At 41.3% G+C, this 19,949-nt stretch overlaps 1 protein-coding gene across 7 annotated transcripts in view; it reads left to right on the top strand.

Moving 5' to 3' along the window:
* Positions 1 to 52: 52 nt before the first annotated feature.
* The window catches only part of LOC104138686 (cohesin subunit SA-2), a 63,769-nt gene continuing 43,872 nt past the window's right edge, over positions 53 to 19,949 (top strand). For 3 of the 7 annotated variants that reach the window (XM_068922735.1, XM_068922700.1, XM_068922745.1), the window contains exons 1-9: positions 178 to 331; positions 789 to 969; positions 5,574 to 5,658; positions 6,267 to 6,413; positions 7,974 to 8,070; positions 9,053 to 9,129; positions 12,567 to 12,638; positions 16,609 to 16,813; positions 17,919 to 18,070. In XM_068922735.1, coding sequence (XP_068778836.1) covers positions 926 to 969; positions 5,574 to 5,658; positions 6,267 to 6,413; positions 7,974 to 8,070; positions 9,053 to 9,129; positions 12,567 to 12,638; positions 16,609 to 16,813; positions 17,919 to 18,070 — 879 coding nt within the window. In that variant the 5' untranslated portion in view covers positions 178 to 331; positions 789 to 925. Of the gene's footprint in view, positions 332 to 788; positions 970 to 5,573; positions 5,659 to 6,266; positions 6,414 to 7,973; positions 8,071 to 9,052; positions 9,130 to 12,566; positions 12,639 to 16,377; positions 16,499 to 16,608; positions 16,814 to 17,918; positions 18,071 to 19,949 lie in introns of those variants that run through there. The other 4 variants (XM_068922727.1, XM_068922707.1, XM_068922717.1 and 1 more) reach the window with 4 other exon arrangements.

Below are 19,949 nucleotides of genomic sequence, written 5' to 3'. Positions count from 1 at the left end.
GGCCGGGCGGCGTCCAGCCGCGGCCGTGATTGACACTCGGCTGGGCCGGGGGCCTGCGCGGCCGGCGGTGGGGAAAGGGAGGGAGGGAGAGAGGGGGAAGGCGCGCGCGCGCACGCGCTCGGGCGTTGGGGCGCGCGCCCCTCCCCCCGCCCCGCCCCGCCCCGCCCCGCCCCACGCAGGTGAGTGACGCGCTCCGCGCAGCGCTGCCCCCTCCCCCCGCTCCATCCCCCTGCCGCCGCCGTGTCTGCGCGCAGCTACGTCCGCGTGTGGGTTTTCACGCGTACGTACAGGTGCATTAGGGGCCTGTGCGTCTTCAGCGGGTGCCCCGTGGGTGAGCTCCGTCACGGCAGGCGGCGGCGGCGGCGGGGGCGGGGGCTTGGGCCAACCCCGGGCCGCTCGGGGTGGCGGTTGAGGGGGGGGAACACGGGGCGCAAGGCGCGGGTGGGCTTGGGGTGGCCGTGCCGGCCGCCGGGGAGAGGTATGGCCAAGGAGTGGGGTCGTGGCTGGGGGTGGGGGGGGGGAGGGAAGGAGGCCGGCGGGGTGGTGTAGCCGCTGCGCTCGGCCCGCCGTCCCCTCTCTGTGACAGCGGCATCTTTGCGAAGTGCTGCCTCTTCAGAGCTCCTGCCCGGTCTAGTCGTCCTACCGCCAAGTTTCCACCTCTGAATTCGTTTTTCTTTTGAAGCTTTTCTTTCTTTTTCTTTTTTTTTTTTCCCTTAAAGGCCTGGCTTTATTTTTTTTTTAAGGCGAGATGCCTAGAATTAACTCTTCTCATCTTCTTTTCTTGACAGTCTTTTGCTGCTGTTTCGTCCAGAAGAGCTAAGGCAGTGAAGCTGTGTCTTCCTTACTCTTAATTATGTTTTTGGTGAAGCTTGCTCAAAAGGAAGTGTTAGCGTGCTGTCTGCGCTGCTGAAATAATGTAGTGGAAATGATAGCCGAGCCCAACCCAGCCAGCAGCCTTCCTAATCAAAAGTAAGACCTGGTACAGTTGCCTGTAAAATGTGTTGGTAAATTGGGGCACTATCCCTTTACAATTTGTGTGCTGTAGATACTGAGAGGGTCTACAGTGTGTCATTTCAGGTGGGCGGGAGGAAGAAAGGAATTTGCCATGTATTACATATTGATACTAATATCTATATTTTTTTGCCCCTTGAGAATAGTTTAGCATCTTCTTAATGTAGTGTTTTATGCTGATGCACCAGGACCCTGATCTTGCAGTGGCAAATTTAGAGTACTAGGAGAGAAAAGTGCCAAGTAATCTGCAATCTCCCTGTTGGCACTGACAGGGACGAGGCATACTCCTTGCAACATCACAGGGGAGAGAATGTGCTGCTCTATATCTTTCCTCCTTTTTAAACTGGTATGATCAGGGATATAGTGTATGTTTTCAGTCATCAGTTGAGATGATTTATAAACCAGATAGATTTATATCATTGTTTACAGACTGTTCTTGGAAGTAGAAATAGCAGGTGTAAATAAGTTAAATGGTAATGTTAATAAATTTAGGCACAATTTGCCTAGATGTAAAAGGGGAAGCTTCTTGGGTGTCCACTGTTGCATGCCTTGGACTCCTTGCATCCTAGTCCTTGCTGATCTTGTCATTGGAAGACAACCTTTCATTGGAAGCCAACCTTTTTAGTTTCAGAAGTGCCAGGAAGGTGCCTGGGAACTGCTTCGTTGAGCTTTGTATGTTGCTTCTAAAAGGTGAAGCAGTTGTATTGGAATGTCTAAGAATCTATAAGTAGGAGCTTTCCATAACATAGATTAATTGTCCCTTTTACACAAGTAAAGGAATATATTATCTCTAATTATGTTAAAGAAGTAGCTTTCTTTTCAGGTATGAGTTGCTAAATCTGCTCTCATCTTTCTCACAGAGATGAGAAAAATGAACTCAGAAATGCTGAAAAGGGTATTGTTTCAAGACTAGTAGAAGGGCTTTGCTTTCTTCCTGCTTCAAGTGTTTTATAAGTATGTTTCAAGTGCTAGTGAAAGGACTGTTTTGTGGCTGAAATGCAAGGTAAAAAGCCTGTGAGCCATATGTAGCATGGTCTAAAGGTCAAAACTGTTATGAGATAGAAAAATAATTCTGTATGCATCCTTATTGCTTCCTGATGGAAAGAAAGTAAATGACTGAAAATTGCTTCTTAGCAGTGCACTAGGCAGTGAGTGAATTTAGATATGCCAACATGCTCATATATGGTATAGGCTAACAGGAGAAAAAAGGCAGATGAACACTTCAAAATGTGCCACACCTACTGTTGCACTGACATCCCTGAAGGGATGTTAAATGGAGTTATGCATAAGGATCACTGCAGTAGTAACCATATGTCATCCTTGGGTCTAGATGCAGTAGTTCCTATTTTGCTCAAGGAGATAACAGATAAAAGGATGTCTTAATTCTTTTCACGGTTATTTCAACAGAATCTCAGCTGTGCAGATAAAATCCCATGAAAATATCTCATTGAATTTTAAGTGGCTCCATGGGGTCCCGTTTCTAGGCTGTGGTCTAGTTCCTGCAAATGGCTAAGCATTTGCCTTATGAATAGCCTTACTGGAAAGACTGATATTAAAAAAAGGGAGGGGGGGAAGAAGAAAAAAGAAGCTTGAGTATTGGTAGTATCTGGGTTTAAAAAACTCTACCAAAACTAAACGTTTCCAGATTCAGTGATTTTTACAATCTTCTGTATAAATAAACTAATTAAGAGCAAACAAGTTTTAATGGCTTTCTAACGATTGCAAAATAAGCCTAAAAATTAGGAAACTAAAGAATACCTAAAATACAGAAAACCTTACCAGTTCAGAACAACTATGGAGTTCATAATAAAGTGAAATTGCTTTTTTTCAAGGTGGTGTCAAGCTGTGATGGCTCTTGATAGATTTTTTTTTTTTTCTGTGCAATTTTATTTGTTACAGGCTCATGGTGAGGGATCTTTTAAAATAATTTTTAAACAGGTAGAGTTTAAACCTGCTTAACTGTGTTGTCTTTGGTGTGGTGTTTGGTGTAGAGTGACTGTTTGAGCATATTGCCTTCTGTGGCAATTGCTTCGCTCAGTGGTGCTTTGATAACCAAAATGACTAAATGGCTTTTTAGTATTTGCTTAGTGCCTAGTTACTTTTGTTGTGTGTTTAACAGAGACGCTTAGTACATGTGTGAAAGTTAGTCCAGCCAGCATCATTGCATAGGACATATCATTTTACTTGTCATCGTTAGCCCAACGTGCTGAAGTTGTGGGTCACCTCATTATTGCAGGTTCCCACAGGCTAGGTACACATGCTATTCCGTACACCACACGTTCGCTTACTCTGTTGAGCCACTTTTGGCAGTTTTTACCTGGCATGAGTTGACAAAATAAATAGCATGGGGTCAGCACGTGACATCCGTAGTGCCATTAATTCAAAGTGATTTTTCCCACATGCATCTTGCTTGCACATCAACTTTGACACCTCCAGGATTTTCTTCGGAAAGAGCTGGATGAGGTAAAGGTTCAACACGGTGTATTCTAGAGATAGTTCTAAAAACACTGCATGTTCAGACAAATACTTGACTGAAATGTCTTACAGCAGTTTTGATTTTTGCATCATTTAAATACTTTGATTTAACTTGGACCCAATTATGGTTGCTGTAATGAAATGCACGTGTGTTTTGATTGTGGGATGTAGCAAGTTGCTGCATAGTACATAGAAACAAATCAGGAAGATTGTGTGAGGGTGTATTGAGCGTTAAGATATAATGCAAAAACAGGAAGCACTGAAATGGTGGCTGGCATCTGAGTGGCAGTTTTAGTAAAGCAGCACAGGTAAGAACATGTTAGGCTCATAATGTTGCGTTCTCCTTTGAGGTCTAGACTTATTTGCATAGGAGAAGAAGCTACTTGGCAAACACTTTTGAATTCTCCTTGTTTGTGGTCTGTAGAAGAGTCTGGGAAGAGATTGCATCAGAAAAGCAGTATGTTTTGCTGTCTTTTTTATTACCTGTTATTTTGGGCTAGAAAGCTTTTGGTGGTGCTTGCCTAACTAAATCTCTGTGGCTCACAATTACAAATCAGAGAACATATTTTGAAATTTAAGCAGAGTTGCTTATATCGTTCTGACCTGGTTGTGAGCTACAGTTCATCCCCTCTTTTCCATCACATGTAGAAGTCCATACCGCAGATGTAAGGATTGGTTCATCCTGATTTGTTTCCTTAGCTTCTATCCATCAAACACCGTGGTACACTTTGAGCTCTTCTTTGGCAAGAAGTTTGTTTAAATTGAACTTTAATGGGACTTTTCTCTGTAAGGAAGTTAAACATTTGTATTTTATTTAGAAATTTAACATATTTTTGTAGAATCTATACAGCAGCATATGATTCTTTGGAAACCTAATTCCATACCGCTCGCTTGTAGTGAAGTGTCCTAATAGATTCAAAAAGTAAACTGAAATGTTTTTATGTATAAACATCTATCTGCTCTCACTAATGAAATAACATCAGGACCTTGGTCCTGCACTTTGTGCTACGCAGGCTCAGGATTCACTTTGCAGAGGCAGTGTCTGGCTGAAGCTGCTTGGGAGGAAGAATAATAGTGTTCATGTGGCATTGATGAACCTAGCTGGACTCATGCTCACTCTGTGTCCGTAATGGAGCACAGTTAATTCTCCATCTTTTTAGCCAACATGGGATTTTGGAGAGTTGACTATGTCTGACAGTGTGATACATTGTTTTGTTCTTCATAAAGCGATCCCTTGACTTAATACACCCTTTTGTCCTAGCACTAGCATGAGCATTTAAGTAACTGTACACTCTTACGTTTACTTTGTTTTTGTGCCTTCTTACAGTACGAGCCAACTGGCTTCACACCCTGGCCACTGTAGTTTAAAATGAGGCCATAACAGCCAGCGGCCAGTACTGGATCTGCTGCACAAGTGGGATCCAACTCGTCTACTCAAACATGACTTTTGGCAAGGCATATTAGCGCTGGGAAATACTGAAAAATGACATGATTTCACTGCAGATAAATGTGCGGTTTCAGCTCTCCCAAATGGTGCATCTTGCTTTGTAAAACAATTCCTCCATTATATTAGAGGTGACCTGTGAGTTAAATGTCTTATATATCTTTTTTTCTCCAGCATGATATATAGAGAAGGTAAAGCAGTTTCTTCTTCCCCTTCTGAGTTGTAGGCCCATCAAATGTTGTCTCGCGTTTTGTGTAGAAGACCCACAAAGTTGATATAGAGCTGTTTTATCTATTGATGGTGCAAAGCTGTTATAGGCTACGTTAAATCAACATCAGATTTCTATTTCATTTACTTACCTTCTACTTGATTGATAGCTTTGATAGAGTTTCACTAGTTTTCTAATTATCTGTGAAATCTTACCGGAAAGAAAATAGTTTGGGAAAGGCTCTAGATTTTGATTGTATTTTTGGAGTTAGTTATTTACTTTCTTAGCAACAGAAAAACCCCCTTCCAAACCTTTATATGTTAATAAAAATATTAAAATTCACATGTACGCTTTTATTTTCTGGAGTTTGTGCCCAAGTATTTAGTTCTGTGTTGTTACAGCTATTCCTTTCAATATCTTTTTGTTATGCTTCAGAGAGAATGCTGTCCATGATGAGACTGTGCCTGAGTCTGTTGTGCAGAACGGCAGCTGTTTGAGAAATGGCAACCTGAAAACACCAGTAAGTTAACTCTTTTCATATTTTCTGTCTCATTCAGTTGTTACTAAATTGAGTCTTACATAAAACAGTGACAACACAGTTCGTCTAAAACCTAATCGTTGGCTGCAGCTTGACCGCCAAATTCCGTTGGTCTCAGAACCTCAGTACTGGGGTGTGAACAGTCAGTTCATTTCAGCATATGTTCTTCCTTAGTTGCCCGTGGTGTGCAGCTGATGTTAATTTGCAGGCTGTGTGCTTATCCTGTGAGAGAACAGATGTGGAAGAGCTGTGCCTACTGTCCACTCTTCAGAAATTACAGCTCCCACTGAAAAATGCCTTCCAGGTAGTATACAACTGCTCAGCAGCTTCTTTCCAGTTATAACTTCCTATGTTTACACATCCTTGTAGAGAAAATTTCAAACTGGTAAATTCTTTCCTTCATCACTCTCTGGTGCAGTCATGTTTGTTACAGCTTTGTTAGTGTCAGTAAGGCTGAATAGTTAGCAGTCTAGGGCAATCACTAAAATGGGAGTGACATAAACGTGTTATAAAGGGATAACTCATATACCAGTGAATGGGTGTTATGTGTCTCATGTTCTCACATGCTTTCCTCACCTGTCTTATTTCAGAGAGAGAAACGGAAGGTTCGAGAACAGCGTGAAAACATAAGGAGAAATTCCTCCAATAGCAGAAGAGTGAGCCAGCTGCAGAATGGAGAAGCGGTTGAGGCAGTTACATTGTTCGAAGTGGTTAGCATGGAGAAACGGGCCATGCAGGTATTTCCAGCTCTAAATTCTGAGAGGAGTTTGTGGGAGGGAAGATATATAAACAGTGGTCGTTTAAATTATTTATTCTCTGGAGCACTAAAATTTTGCTGGTTTTTTTTTTTTGCTTTTTTTGACATAAATAGAGGGAAAAACATGTTTGGTTGGGAAAATGTTATGACCATGATTCTTGAAAAGAATATATCTTTAAGAAATCAGTGAAAAAGTAGCTGTCCGGTATTTGAAAAGAAGAAGGAAGCATGTACCTAAACTAGTTTTTCTAAAGCAATATCTGAACATACAAAAAGAGAGTTATTTTAAAAAATAAAGAAGACTTTATCAGTTTTCTACTGATGAATATAGTTGTTCAGGATTCTGAAAATAAGGCCATTTATTTAAGCCCTTGCCTTTACACATCCTTTTGGCTTTGGTTTTCCACAAAACCAAAAAACCATATCCTTTGTTTTTTCCTTTATCCCTGCTCCAACTCAATTTGAAAACCCTTTGCATAATAGTCGGGTTCCCTGTGCCTCTGTCTCGTTAGTAATTTTCTTCAGCATGATGAAGCCTACCTCCCCATACTCTGTGTGTACATGCATATGTGTATGTTATGTTTGTATGAAAGATTAGAAACTGAAGCCCCAAATATTTATTTATACAGTATTGTGTATATGCCTCTGGTGCACAGTGTCTCTAGGTGAAGTGTGTCTGTGCGCGTGGAAAGCTTATTTATGTTTTGGATGCTAAGGCCCAAGTCTTTCAAGGTCTTTGTGTGGGTGGACTTCAGCCATGCTACAGCTGTGTTAACTTGAGCAGAGCTCTCGAAAGGGCCCAGGCTCTGCTGTGTGAGGCATGGCGTGAAGGGCTGGGAAAGGCAGTAGCTGAAACAAGTCTGCTTCTGCTGGAATTCCTCAGACCTGTGTGACAGCAAAAGTAGGCTGAAGTCTGGATGACTTGTCCCAGCAGGCCCTGTGTGACCCTGTGTGGTTGTAGGCTGGACTGTCCCAGAAATAAAATTTGGAGTTGTTTGTTGACTTAAGACTTGTAAGACTTCACTTGTATGTGAACTATTTCAGCCTTCTACACAAATGAGGTATTAGGGAAGAATAAAAGAACTTGCAGAGGCCATTGCTAATATTAATTATAAGATCGTGCAGAGTTTAGATGCTGACAAAAAAACCCCCAGTGAATCTGCTACTTCAGTGCTGGCAAGAAGTCAGGAATAGGACATTTTATGTTTTGTATTTTAAACTTACTAAAGCTGTGTTTTTTTCCTCTGTTCATAGAGAGCAAAGCATTTGTGAAAGGCAACATTGCTTAGAGCAGAACTTGTGAATGAGCAGTTCAAGACTTCTTTTTGCCCCAGAAGGAGTCTTTTACATGTACTATTAGAGGTGGAACAAAACGATGTGGAACTTACTCTCATTTTTATAATTGAATGAGGACAGAATAGTCTTCACTGTTAGTTATGGATAGCGTTAGTTAGAGTATATCTGCGTTATGGATGTCCTCAGTGGAGCGTGGCATGCTGTGGTCAGCTTCTGACTAATGAATTTCTTTAATGTGTTCTAGTCTGTAGTAGATGACTGGGTTGAAGCTTATAAAAAAGACCGGAATGTGGCTCTTCTAGATCTGATCAACTTCTTCATTCAGTGCTCAGGCTGTCAAGGTAATTCACCCACTTAATAGCCCTTTCCTTTGCCTCTGGGGTGGGTGAGAGTCATCTAAGTATGCTTTCTAAAACTGATTTTTTTTTTCTCCAGTAAAATGTGTACTTAAAGTCTGTACTGTTTGTTTAAGACAAACCGCAAATGGGTCAGGACTAATAGCAAAGAATGTTATCGGTCAGATTCTTCAATTCTGTGTACGCAGCATACCACTCTGAGAGCTGTCTTTGAAAGTGTTTTGCAAAGTTAGGTTTCTCAAGTGGAATGTCACATCCCTTTGCAGAATCTCCGCATAGGAAGATAGCTTTGTTGACTGTTCTAATTGAAATCCTGTATTTCAGTTGCTGTTTGTTTTGTAATTTTCTAGTATCGTTTGTTTCTCCAGTATCCTTTTTTGAAAATAAACAACTAACAAATTAAGCCCCATGCTTTGGTATCTTGAAGAGCAACCAGAGGGTTGTGAAGCTGTCTAATTATTTCATAATAAACACTGAGACACGGTGACTTCTGGAAATGGTGTGCTAGCTAAGAGCTTCAGGATGGAAAATTAATATTTAAGAAGACTATTCTGTTTCCTTGTGACTTCTGCGTGTATGTAAGCAGCTAGAATGTACCTTTTACATGCCAAAATTTTATCCAGGACTTTGACTAACATGCTTTCTCATATGGAAAACATTTTGGGATCTCGGACTTAGTGGGTTAAATTTTAGCAAATCCTTGAAGTAAATGAATGGTCAAAGAAAATAGCAGTGCTAGATGACATGTGGCATGTTTCTCTAATGAGAATTTCAGTTTTGGATCATCAGTATTTTCTACTATAAATCTGTTTATGTCAACTTGTACCACTGCAAACACAGATAAAACAGTGTGAGCCCCTCTTTCTTGATATTTTTGAATTTAAAATAAAGTCCTTACTATGTTTTGGACTTGATTAATGTAATATGACTGCCAGTAATTCTTCTATTTACAATATTAATTTTCTAGGCATGGTAACAGCAGAGATGTTTCAAAGTTTACACAAGAAGGATGTCATGCGAAAAATGACAGAGACTTTTGATGAGGTAGGCACAGCTTTGACTTTGCATGGCATTTTTATATAAACGAGAGGCTATACTTTAATAACCAACCTGGCAGAGTTTTTGCTGGTTATCAGGAGTTGTGTCCCGCTTCCTTCCTTAAGGAAAATAATCCTGTTTTCCACAAGAGAAATTTGATGTTATAAGGACCCATATTAGTATCCGCAGAATAATTTTGTCAATCACTTTTATTTTCAGAGTTTTATTAGGGCTATTTAACTGCAGTCTTCCTGAATCTGTCATTCTCTTAGGAGCTCTTTTTACAGTTTACCTGGCAGCAAGTAAACAGTTGTTTTGGTATCTGTTGGAGAGGTGGTTTTAAAAATGTTATTGTAGATTATTGATAAACTATGTTAAAGATAATTTTTCACTGATATTTTTATTTGAATCTTTTCTCCCGTTTTACTGAAAATAGGAATTTTTGTAACTATATTTTGGCACATGAAAGAATTAAAATGTATTTGTGATTTTGGAACCTTGTCAAAACAATAGTGAATATCTCATTTCTTGAGGATTGTTAAGAAGAATGCATAGCTTTACAATACCTGTTCTCTGTTTGACTGATCCTTGAGTGATTATGCTAACATCAAATTTTCTGCAGCTCTCTTGCTTCTGTGCTTTTTTCTGTATTTGCCACCACTGAACTGATTTGTCAAGCTGCAGCCATCAGCCTTACTTTAATTGAGCTTTTCTCAAAGACCAGCTGTTGCAGAAATTCCCACAGAGGATGAATTTGCCAACATATTTTTTTTTCATTTTTGAACTGCAGTAGCACTTGGGCTAATTTTTGACAGAAATGATCTGATATGTGTCTGGCCATATGAATTAATAATCTGGCACTTCTTTCACAACTAAATTGGCCCTGAGTAGTACCTGTGATAGGGTAGGCACTTGTGAAGATACGAAGAAGTGATTATTGTTGTCATCACCCTCCCTGTGTTACAGCTCTGGAACAGCTTTTTTCCTGTCCTGTTGAGGGAAAAAAGAAAGTTCTACAGTTGCCTTAGAAGCTGTGTTCTTACATCCCATAAAAACAAAGTAGCTTTCTGAGGCACTATTTTGACCTGCTACTCTAAGGAAGCATTTTAATTTCGAGAAGTACTAAGTGATAATCCCTGTGCTTAATATTTCTCAAAGCTTGTACCCTTTTTTTTCTGTAAAACCAGAAAATTGAAGACACTAATTCCTTTATCTTTTCAGCTTTGAGAATTTTTCGTTATTCTGAGATTCATACGTCTGTTTTTAAAAGACTGTGAAGACCTTGCTTCTGTAGGCCTGCGTACTCATGCATAACTTGACTATTGTGAGCGTTCCTATTGTCATGGAAAAAATGTTATTTTTGAATCTTACTTAATTCATTATAACATTGTAGTGTAATGGCATAGGTAAATACCTGACAAGATCTGATGAAACGCTCACCTCTGTTGCCTGCAGCGTGCAAAGGTACTGCTCAGCAGTGTGAGATAATATCTAAGAGCTTTCAGTTACAAAACTGAAATTATTTTTAACATAGTTCAAAATACATGGAGACAAATTATTTTTTTCTTTTTGTAGTCCCGAATCTGGTGAAATTTGAAATTCTTTTTGTCTGTTTTTAAATAGACTAACCCTAAAAGTCTCCAAAAATGATTTATACAAAGTGAAAATTTCTTAAAGACTATGTATTAAAATAGTATAATATATTAAAGACTAGTATAAAGCCAATATTGATATATAAAGACTTATTTTTGAAGCAACCATTTTTAAGTTACCACAGTTATTAGGTGTTGGAAAAAATGCCTGAATATTAGACTGATTTCTGTTAAAGCAGAACTGTGATAATTGGTATTTTATTCATACCGTCAAATTTTGTGGGCTGAAGTCTACAATAAAACAAGTAGAAGGTAACTCTGGAAGGCAAGGACAGAGGGAGAAGTAGAAAATGATGGTTCTGTGGTTCTTACAGGCATATCATAGCTGCATAGAATATGTTTGCAAACATATAGTAGTTTTATTTAAGAGCGAGATTTTTTTTTGTCAAAAACATTGACTTCTCTATGAATCTAAACACTGAGCCTTATTCTGCTCTGCTTGCAGAGGTAAGACGCTCACTGAAATCAGTCGTCTTGAAATACAGGTTTAACCTTTTAAGTACTGCAAACAAGATCGAAGTAGCTTGCCTTTTTTTTTTTTTAAATGAATTGTTTCCTCTTTGTGTTTGCATTTCCTTTCTCGTACAGTTCTGTCATCTTTTTCATAAATAGGATGGAAGCACAACTTAGTGAAAGTTATTTGAGAAGTATTACCGTACAGACCCGTCATGAGTGCTACAATATTTTTGAAAACAAATGACAGTAGTAAAAGTACAAATGAAGGTGGAGAACATTACCAGAAATCTGCTTTGTTAACTGATCTTCCCTTTTGATTTACATTACTTGTTTCTAGCATTCAGAGGATCGGAAAATTAAAGGTTCAGTCTTGATCCTATGATTTAACGGTCGCTGTACTGTTTTAGTTAAGTAGTTGCAACACTATATCTATGTACCCATGCATCCTCACAAAATTCTCACTGATATTAGTGAAAAAATATATACTGGCATCAGAAGCAGAAGATGATCTTAATATCATCATTCAGATGCGTTTATTTCCTCTTTGTGGGCCATGGTACATCTCAGAGGAGAAGTAGGCTTACCTGCAGGACCACTTCTTTTTGTCTTCTGTCTTTCTTCATCTCTTCTGTTTCTCTCTAATGCATTGCTTCCTGTTTGTGGCATTTTATTTCTTGCAGCCATTCTTTGTTCTTTTGTAGGTTTCACTCTGTCTCATACTTTTGCTGAAATGTTTAGCAGTGAAAGAGAGAAGTTTGAGGTGCAACTGTACAGTCAGATGGGGATAGAAATACTTGTAGTGCTTTACTGAGACTAATGAAGAATTGCACGTTTCATGCCTTTTATCTTGGAGTGATTGCAGATTTGAGGAAACTTCTTTCATACTAGTTCTGAAAACATTCCTCTATAATTTGAAAAAGCTCAAAATGATTTCCTGGAGTTCAACTGTTTTACAATACCTAATTACAAAGCATTGGAGAGGAATATATACTTAGACTCTTAGCCATCTCTTAGAATTAATTATGAGGACTATACCCTGCATATGTTTGCTTATGCATTGTAAACACAAGTTGTCTCTTAGTTGCATCAAGAGAACTCAGGCTTTATATAAAAGTTCATTTTTCATCTACTGATGTACTTATTGGTTATAAATAAAAGCTAGATGAGAAGGGATTAGTTTTTGTTTAACGTGCTGGATTGCAGGAGGCATGGATAATATAAATTGTCCTAAGTTTTAATAGTCTTTTAAATACAATGCAAAATTTCTGCTGTTTTTGTGAATCAAATGTGCAGTTTCATCAAAAAGCTTTTACAACTTTCTCTCATGTGTTACAGGAAACTGGGTTGCAGTACAAGAAATTCATGGCTTATCCTTGGATTCTAACAGTTACTTGGCCAGTGGACATGGTAAAAAGCTCTCTTGTAATTCTCCGTGACTGTAGAGTAGAGTTTTCCACAGCTGTAGTTGTCTGCAGTGTAGGCATATATGTCAGAACTAGTCACCTTAAACTTCTGGTTAGCGAAAGGAGGTAACCAGTCACATCTGGTCTGTTTTAGACCTCTGATTTGGAATAAACTCGCTCATGCTTTGGAAGTGCCAGTTTCTTGTTACTGATTTATAAGGAAGGTGACCCACTGAACTGGATGAGATAAGTTGTCTTTACAGTGTTTTAAACAGTAGATTGAATGGTGTGTGTCAAGTTGCAATAGTATTCAAGAGGATTTCCCTCCTCTTTCAGCAAGCTCCATATGCACACGAACACACACATGTGCACGCACACACCGACACGCAGCTTTTGGCAGACAGAGTTGTTCAAAAGCTTGTTGCATCCAACTATTCTTTTGCAAACATAAATGTTTGGTTGGAAGAGTATTTTAAGATCAGAAACTCCTTTTCTGCAATGCCTCTTTCCATATATCACCTGCTGCGTTGTGCAGTATTCATCTCGACTCCTTGTTGACATTTCAGTCTGGTTTTTCTCTCTCCCTAGACTCTGGAAGAAATGGAAGAAATGAACATTTCCAGCATGACTCAGAGCAGGAGCCTCACTTGAGTGATTTGAATAGTTCTCTGGAAGAACTCGTGTTAAGCTCCTAATCTGACATAGTCTCTGGAAGCAGAGCAGCTTCTCTCTTCTGGCTATTGAGGGATTCTAAGGCAATCCCAGGTTAGGTGCCTAAACTTAGGCTGTGTGCCCTATTGTGCTGTTAGTATATTTAGAATATGCCTATAGTGTTATGCAGTATCCCAATAAGGTGTGCATGGATAGGAGAAATGCTCTTCAAAAGTAGGATATCTTCCTGCATTTATGCTACTTTGCAAATTGAGGAGTAAGCTACTGTGTAAGGTTGGTATTTCCTGACATTGCATGTTCTCTGTGCTGTCTGTCTTTTGATCAAGGAGCAGTGAATGAGGCCTGCTGGGAGGCTTCCCTTTCTTGCTTGTCACTTGCTACTCTTAGGCCCTGAACTGATTCTTGCATCAGGAATGCATCCCAATTCCAAAATTCTTAATGTTCTTTGGGTTGCACACATCCCTGAGATCTGTCCGTAACAGATTTGTGTTTATCTTTCAAGAAAGCAGTGTGCCGGGTGCTTTGGAAACAAAATTGCAGGAAAAAAAGCATAAAGTGCACTAAAGATGTGACTTAAGACTTGAGGTTATTCTGGGTGTGAAGCTGCCTTATAGGATTCCTCTGAGAAAGTGTTTGGCTGAATGGCGAGGAATCAGATGAGTAATGCCCTGGTTTTAAGATGCTGTTTTCCATAGCAAGTGGTGTTTTGGAATTACTTGGCTCCATTAATACTAGGAAACTGTCAGGATGCAAAGAATATTCAAAACCATTCCTGGGATTAAATCTGATGTGTTATTTTTCGTCACCTCCAGTATGTGTGAGGTGCAAATGAAATATTCACGTGGTCTGAAGCTGGAATTTATGAAGTAAAGGAGACTTTCCCTTGGTCAAGGACGACTGGGTTAGAGATCATTTAGGCAAACTGGACACCCACAAGTCCATAGACCCTGGTGGGATGCACCCACAGTTGCTGAGGGAGCTGGCAGATGTCATTGCTAGGCCACTTTCAATCATCCTTGAAAGGACATGGAGAACAAGAGAGCTGCCTGAGGACTGGAAGAGAGCAAATGTCACCCCAGTCTTCAAAAAGGACAAGAAGGAGGACCCATAAAACTACAGGCCAGTCAGTCTCACCTCCGTCCCTGGAAAGACGATGGAGTAGCTCATCCTGGATGCCATCTCTAAGCATGTGGACGATAAGAAGGGGATCAGGAGTAGTCAGCATGGATTCACCAAAGGGAAACCATGCTTAACGAAACTGACTGGGTAAATGAGGGGAGAGCAGTGGATGTTGTCTACCTTGACTTGAGCAAGGCTTTTGACACTGTCTCCCACCACATCCTCACAGGCGAGTTCAGGAAGTGCAGGCTATGTGAGTTGATGGTGAGGTGCATTGAGAACTGGCTGGATGGCCGAGCTCAGAGGGTTGTGAGCAATGGCACAGAGTCTAATTGGAGGCCTGTAGGTAGCGATGTGCCGCAGGGGTCAATACTGGGTCCAGTCTCGTTTAACTTAGTCATCAGTGACCTGGAGGAAGGGACAGAGTGCACCCTCAGCAAGTTTGCTGATGATACTAAACTGGGGGGAGTGGCTGACACACCAGAGGGCTGTGCTGCCCTTCAGAGGGACCTGGACAGGCTGGAGAGTTGGGCGGAGAGAAATGTCATGAAGTTCGACAAAGGCAAGTGCAGGGTCCTGCACCTGGGGAGGAATAACCTCATGCAGCAGGACAGGCTGGGGGCTGACCTGCTGGAAAGCAGCTCTGCAGAGAAGGACCTGGGATTCCTGGGGGACAACAAGGTGGCTATGAGCCAGCAGTGTGCCCTTGTGGCCAAGAAGGCCGATGGCATCCTGGGGTGCATTAGGCAGAGTGTTGCCAGCAGGTGGAGGGAGGTGATCCTGCCCCTCTCCTCAGCCCTGGGGAGGCCTCCCCTGGAGTACTGTGTCCAGTCCAAGAGAGACATGGCACTCCTGGAGAGAGTCCAGCGGAGGGCTACGAAGACGATGAGGGGACTGGAGCATCTCTCCTATGAAGAAAGGCTGAGAGAGCTGGGCCTGTTCAGCCTGGAGAAGAGAAGACTGAGAGGTGATCTGATCAACGTGTACAAGTCTCTGAGGGGAGGGTGTCAAGAGGACAGGGCCAGACTCTTCTCCGTGGTACCCATCGACAGGACAAGAGGCAACGGGCACGAACTGAAACACAGGCAGCTCCATCTGCGCATGAGGAAAAAGTTCTTTCCTGTGAGGGTGACTGAGCACTGGAGCAGGTTGCCCAGAGAGGTTGTGGAGTCTTCTTTCCTAGAGATATTCAAAAGCCGTCTGGACGCGATCCTGGGCAGTGTGCTCTAGAGGACCCTGTTTGAGCAGGACGGTTGGGCTAGATGATCTCCAGAGGTGCCTTCCATCTTCAAACATTCTGTGATTCTGTGAAGTCTTTGCAGAATATTCTTCCCATGGGGCTTACCGTTTTGTCTGAGAAGTCATTTGAACTCCTGTCTTTCGGCTCTCTTCCTGGCAGAGCCAAATGTAATGTGGCTGCTCTAGTGGCTTTATCATAACTTACTTTTTGCATAATGTAAAAGGTGTTATCTGCTTACTGCTTCTGTGGAGGTTTCCAGAGTCTGAGGTACTGGTGGTATAGGTGACTGACACAGTATTTGGTGTTAAGCTGTAGCCTGATAAACTCTCAAAGCTGGCAGTGCTGCTCAGTAAACAGTCCCGTCCTGCCCCACACCACAGCAGTTTGTTTTCACTCCCCTACTATATGCCCTTTTGGGTAGGGGACCTTTGTGTAGTCACATGCTGAACCAGCTCAGGGAATTGATCCAACTGAAAAACAATTTGGTAAAGTAACAGTTCTTTTGAATCATATCAGCTCCTGATTAATTTTACTGCTGCAGGAACAGGAAAGAAGGGGCAGTGGGGAAGCAGTTACTACCTGTGAGGAAGTAGAGGAGGCCAGGAGTGCTGGTGTTTTATGCCAGTGAAAGGTATTTATGGTACTGTGGCCTCACATAAGCCTTCTCCCGCGTGTCCATTCACATCTATTTTTCATCTGTTGCTCTCTCCTGCAGAGCTGTCAAGACAAGAGTAGCTCTAATAAAGCTAGTTCATATCCATGCCTGCCTGTAACTTTGTTGCATGTCCCTACCTTGGAATAATAACCATGAAAAAAGTTACTGGGGAGCTGAGGTGAGACTTGCAGTAAAACTCTCTGGAGTTCAGTGGGAGAGAGGTAAGTGGTGTACAGAAACAAAATTCGTTAATGTATATTTTCTCTTTATTCTTTCTTTCTCATGTAGGACAATGAAGACTACCCACTCATCAAAACAGGACCCTATTGGAAGAAATTCAAAGCCAATTTCTGTGAATTCATTGCAGTGCTTGTCCAGCAGTGTCAGAGCAGCGTCCTGTACGATAGCTACTTGATGGATACCATCATCTCACTGCTTACAGGCTTAGCAGACTCCATGGTTAGAGCATTTAGGCACACAAGCACTTTGGCAGGTAAAACAACTCACAGAAGTGCCATAGACCATGAGTTTTGTTGACTTGTATGCTTGCTAATAAAAATTCTCAAAATTGAAAAGATCTCTACTGGAATGATTGTTCTCTGCGTATGCATCGACAGTGCGACTGTAATATAAATAGTTTGTTTCCACATGTATCTGAATGGAATTTGGAAGGTTTAGATATGGTAGATCTACACCAATGGCTAATGTAAAAGGGGATATTTGAAGTTCTTGAGCAGAAGCTCAGGACATCACACTTACTTCTATGAAAAGTTCAAAATGCAGTTGCCTGTATTATTTTGATGTTTAGTGAAATCTTCAATGTCCGAGAAAATTAATTTTAGTATTATGTTGTGTTCTGATGTTTTAGCAGTAACTGATTTTTTTACAGTCAGTTTTCTATTTCATTAGTTTCCCTCCTGCCATACATAATGCAAAGAGGGTACATTAAACACTTCACTTATGAAAGCTTCCTTTGGAGAGCTGTTATTCTTCTGATGCTTGTGCTGAAAAGAACACTAGTTGTAACATGTTTTTATTTGATGCAGCATGATGATGTTAAAGTCACTTCTGTGGTTTTTTTTTTAAGCCAGTAAGTGCCCTCTCTGCCGTGTGAACAGCACTAAAGTACACTGTTTGCTTTAAAGACTTAAAAAAGCTTTTGAAATCAATGTGAACCAATATCTAGTGATCTTTAGAGAAGCATTACTTTTTGTCAATTTAAGTAAAAGATGAGTTAATTTCTCTATTTTTTGTTATTGAAACGCACCTATTCTACAGCTCTAGATTCTTCTGCAGAAAAATCTAAATTGCATAAAGTAAGTAAGTTGCCCTGTAATTTACTTCTCTTACTAGTCTGCAAATTAGCTCTGGCCCAAAGTTGTAAATCATCAGTAATACGAATAAATTTTCCCTTCCGATCACCCTCTGCCTTTAAAACAAACATTGTATTTTAAAACAAATTACTGTAATCTAGTGTTGTTTGCGTTTGGGATAATAAACTGGGTTTGGGTAACCATATCCTTTTTGTGGTAAAGTGGTGAATATATTTAAGCTTTGTATCTCTAAGCTAAGCTAAATTGGCTTTGTTTCCTTTTCAGCAATGAAGCTTCTGACAGCAGTTGTAAATGTACATCTGAACCTTGATGTCAACAAGCACAACGCTCAAAGATTATACGAGGTGGAGAAGAACACGATAAGTGGCAAAAGGACCAATTACAGACTTGACCAACTAGAGAGAAGAATAAAAGAGGTTAGGCATGCTAGGGGGATGCCCAATGTGGTAGCTCAGTAGAGGTGAGGCTGCCGCAGCTGCATGCCCCCAGATCCAATCAGTAGTGAGACTGAGCATGCGTTCCCAGTAGGCACAGCCACAAATACATGCATAAAACAGATATCTACATGGCCAGTCACACAGATCAACACGAAAAGAAACATTCAGCCCTCAGACACAAACAGCACCAGTGGCCTCATCCTGTTCACCTTTCTGGTTGATCTGGATGAAGATCTGTTAGTGAGACATATATATATATATATACACACACACACACGTATGTACAATGTGGATCCCTCCAGTAGTGGAGCTTAGACACTCAGTATGCTCAGTACTGGCCCATGGATCCCTGATTGCTGGCACCTGGATGTGTGAGCCCCTGAGGTTGTAGCCCCACTCCAGTTGCTGATACAGACCGCGCTCCCTCACAGGTGCACGCGCAGGCAGATACAAGTACATGCTGTGGATCCCCTGTTAGCTGTCCTTGGACACACAGTCCATCCAGTAGCTGCACCTGGATCCTTGCTCTTCCCAGATGCTTTACTCCTCAGGGACATACATAAACACGCACAGATACATACACAAACCAGCGGGTCTCCTAATTGACCCTCAGACCGTATGGTCTTTCTGGCAGCTGGCTGGAACTGCCCTGGTCTTTCCAGTAGCCTACTGTGATCTCATCCTTAGTGACACACACACACATACCTAGCTTTCAGACCGCTTAACTTTCTGGCTAGTCTGGCTTGATACTTGCTAGTGATCACATACTGACTTGCGTCCCCGTACGTGCTCCAGTTGCTGGCACCACAAACACAGGGGCCCCTGTGACTTGTGGTCTGACTCTGGTTGCTGGCACTTGGAACTCCTTACACACAGATGCGTGCGTAGTAGGCATCCCCTCACCCAGGAAGATGGCTAGAAATAGAATTTAATATGATAGGACAGTGCTGATCAGGTGCAGGACATTGCCAGACAAGCATACTGACCAGTGCTGTTCACATTTGACCAGCCCTTTTTATCCCCGTATCCTTTATTTTCCCATGTTTCTTCCTCCCCGAGCCACCTTTCCCTGCGTCTGGTTCCTCCCTTAAACATCCTGTAGTAAGTTTTGTGCAATCCCAAAATGCTCTTCCCCTGCCTCCCATAGTGTGTCTCACTCCCCCATGGAAAGTAACACCCCTCAGTCTGAAAGGCTAACTGGGGAGCTGCTCCCAGTGACTCACTGTGGTGGGTGTCGTCCCTGGCCTCTATCTCTTCTGCTGTTCAGCTTCTGTCATTTCTTCTCTGCTCAGCCAGACAGCTCCTTGTCACTTCCCAGAGATGTGCCTTTAACCAAAAGAAATAATTCTAGCTTGATGGCTGAGGTAATCTGATGTACGAACATCAAGCATAGTCCCTGCTCCACTGACCTTAGAATCAGTTACCTCTCTTCTGAGCTTTGGATGCCCGTGGGTTTTTGTGTTCTAAAAATAGCCCCTATTTCATAGGAAGAACTCTGTGGGTGAGACAGAGGTTCTTAGCATCATCATATTTCTGATCTTACAGGGAAAACAGTAAATGTGTATGGGGGGAACAAACTCGTCACCCTTCTTGATGCTATTGATGAAAGAATGTTTTTATTAAGTAACTTATGTTTCCAGAAGTTCAAAGCTAGGTTTTCAGGGCTTGGTTAAAATCCATGCTAGTAGTGAGCTACAAATTAGTTTTGAGAATTCCCTTGCCTGCCTTTCTTCCATTTCTGATACAGTGCAAAAAAAAGGAGAACTTGAACCTATATGTGAAAAACTTGGACCTATACCACTTAATAGTTGTGCTGTATCTTTCTGTATTATTAACAAGACTCTCTTCATCAAACATG

This window comes from Struthio camelus, chromosome 1, assembly GCF_040807025.1.
Source record: "Struthio camelus isolate bStrCam1 chromosome 1, bStrCam1.hap1, whole genome shotgun sequence".
In the NCBI taxonomy this organism is placed as follows: domain Eukaryota; kingdom Metazoa; phylum Chordata; class Aves; order Struthioniformes; family Struthionidae; genus Struthio; species Struthio camelus.
Note: the sequence above shows the minus strand (reverse complement) of the source record. Positions and strands in the feature narration are given on the sequence as shown.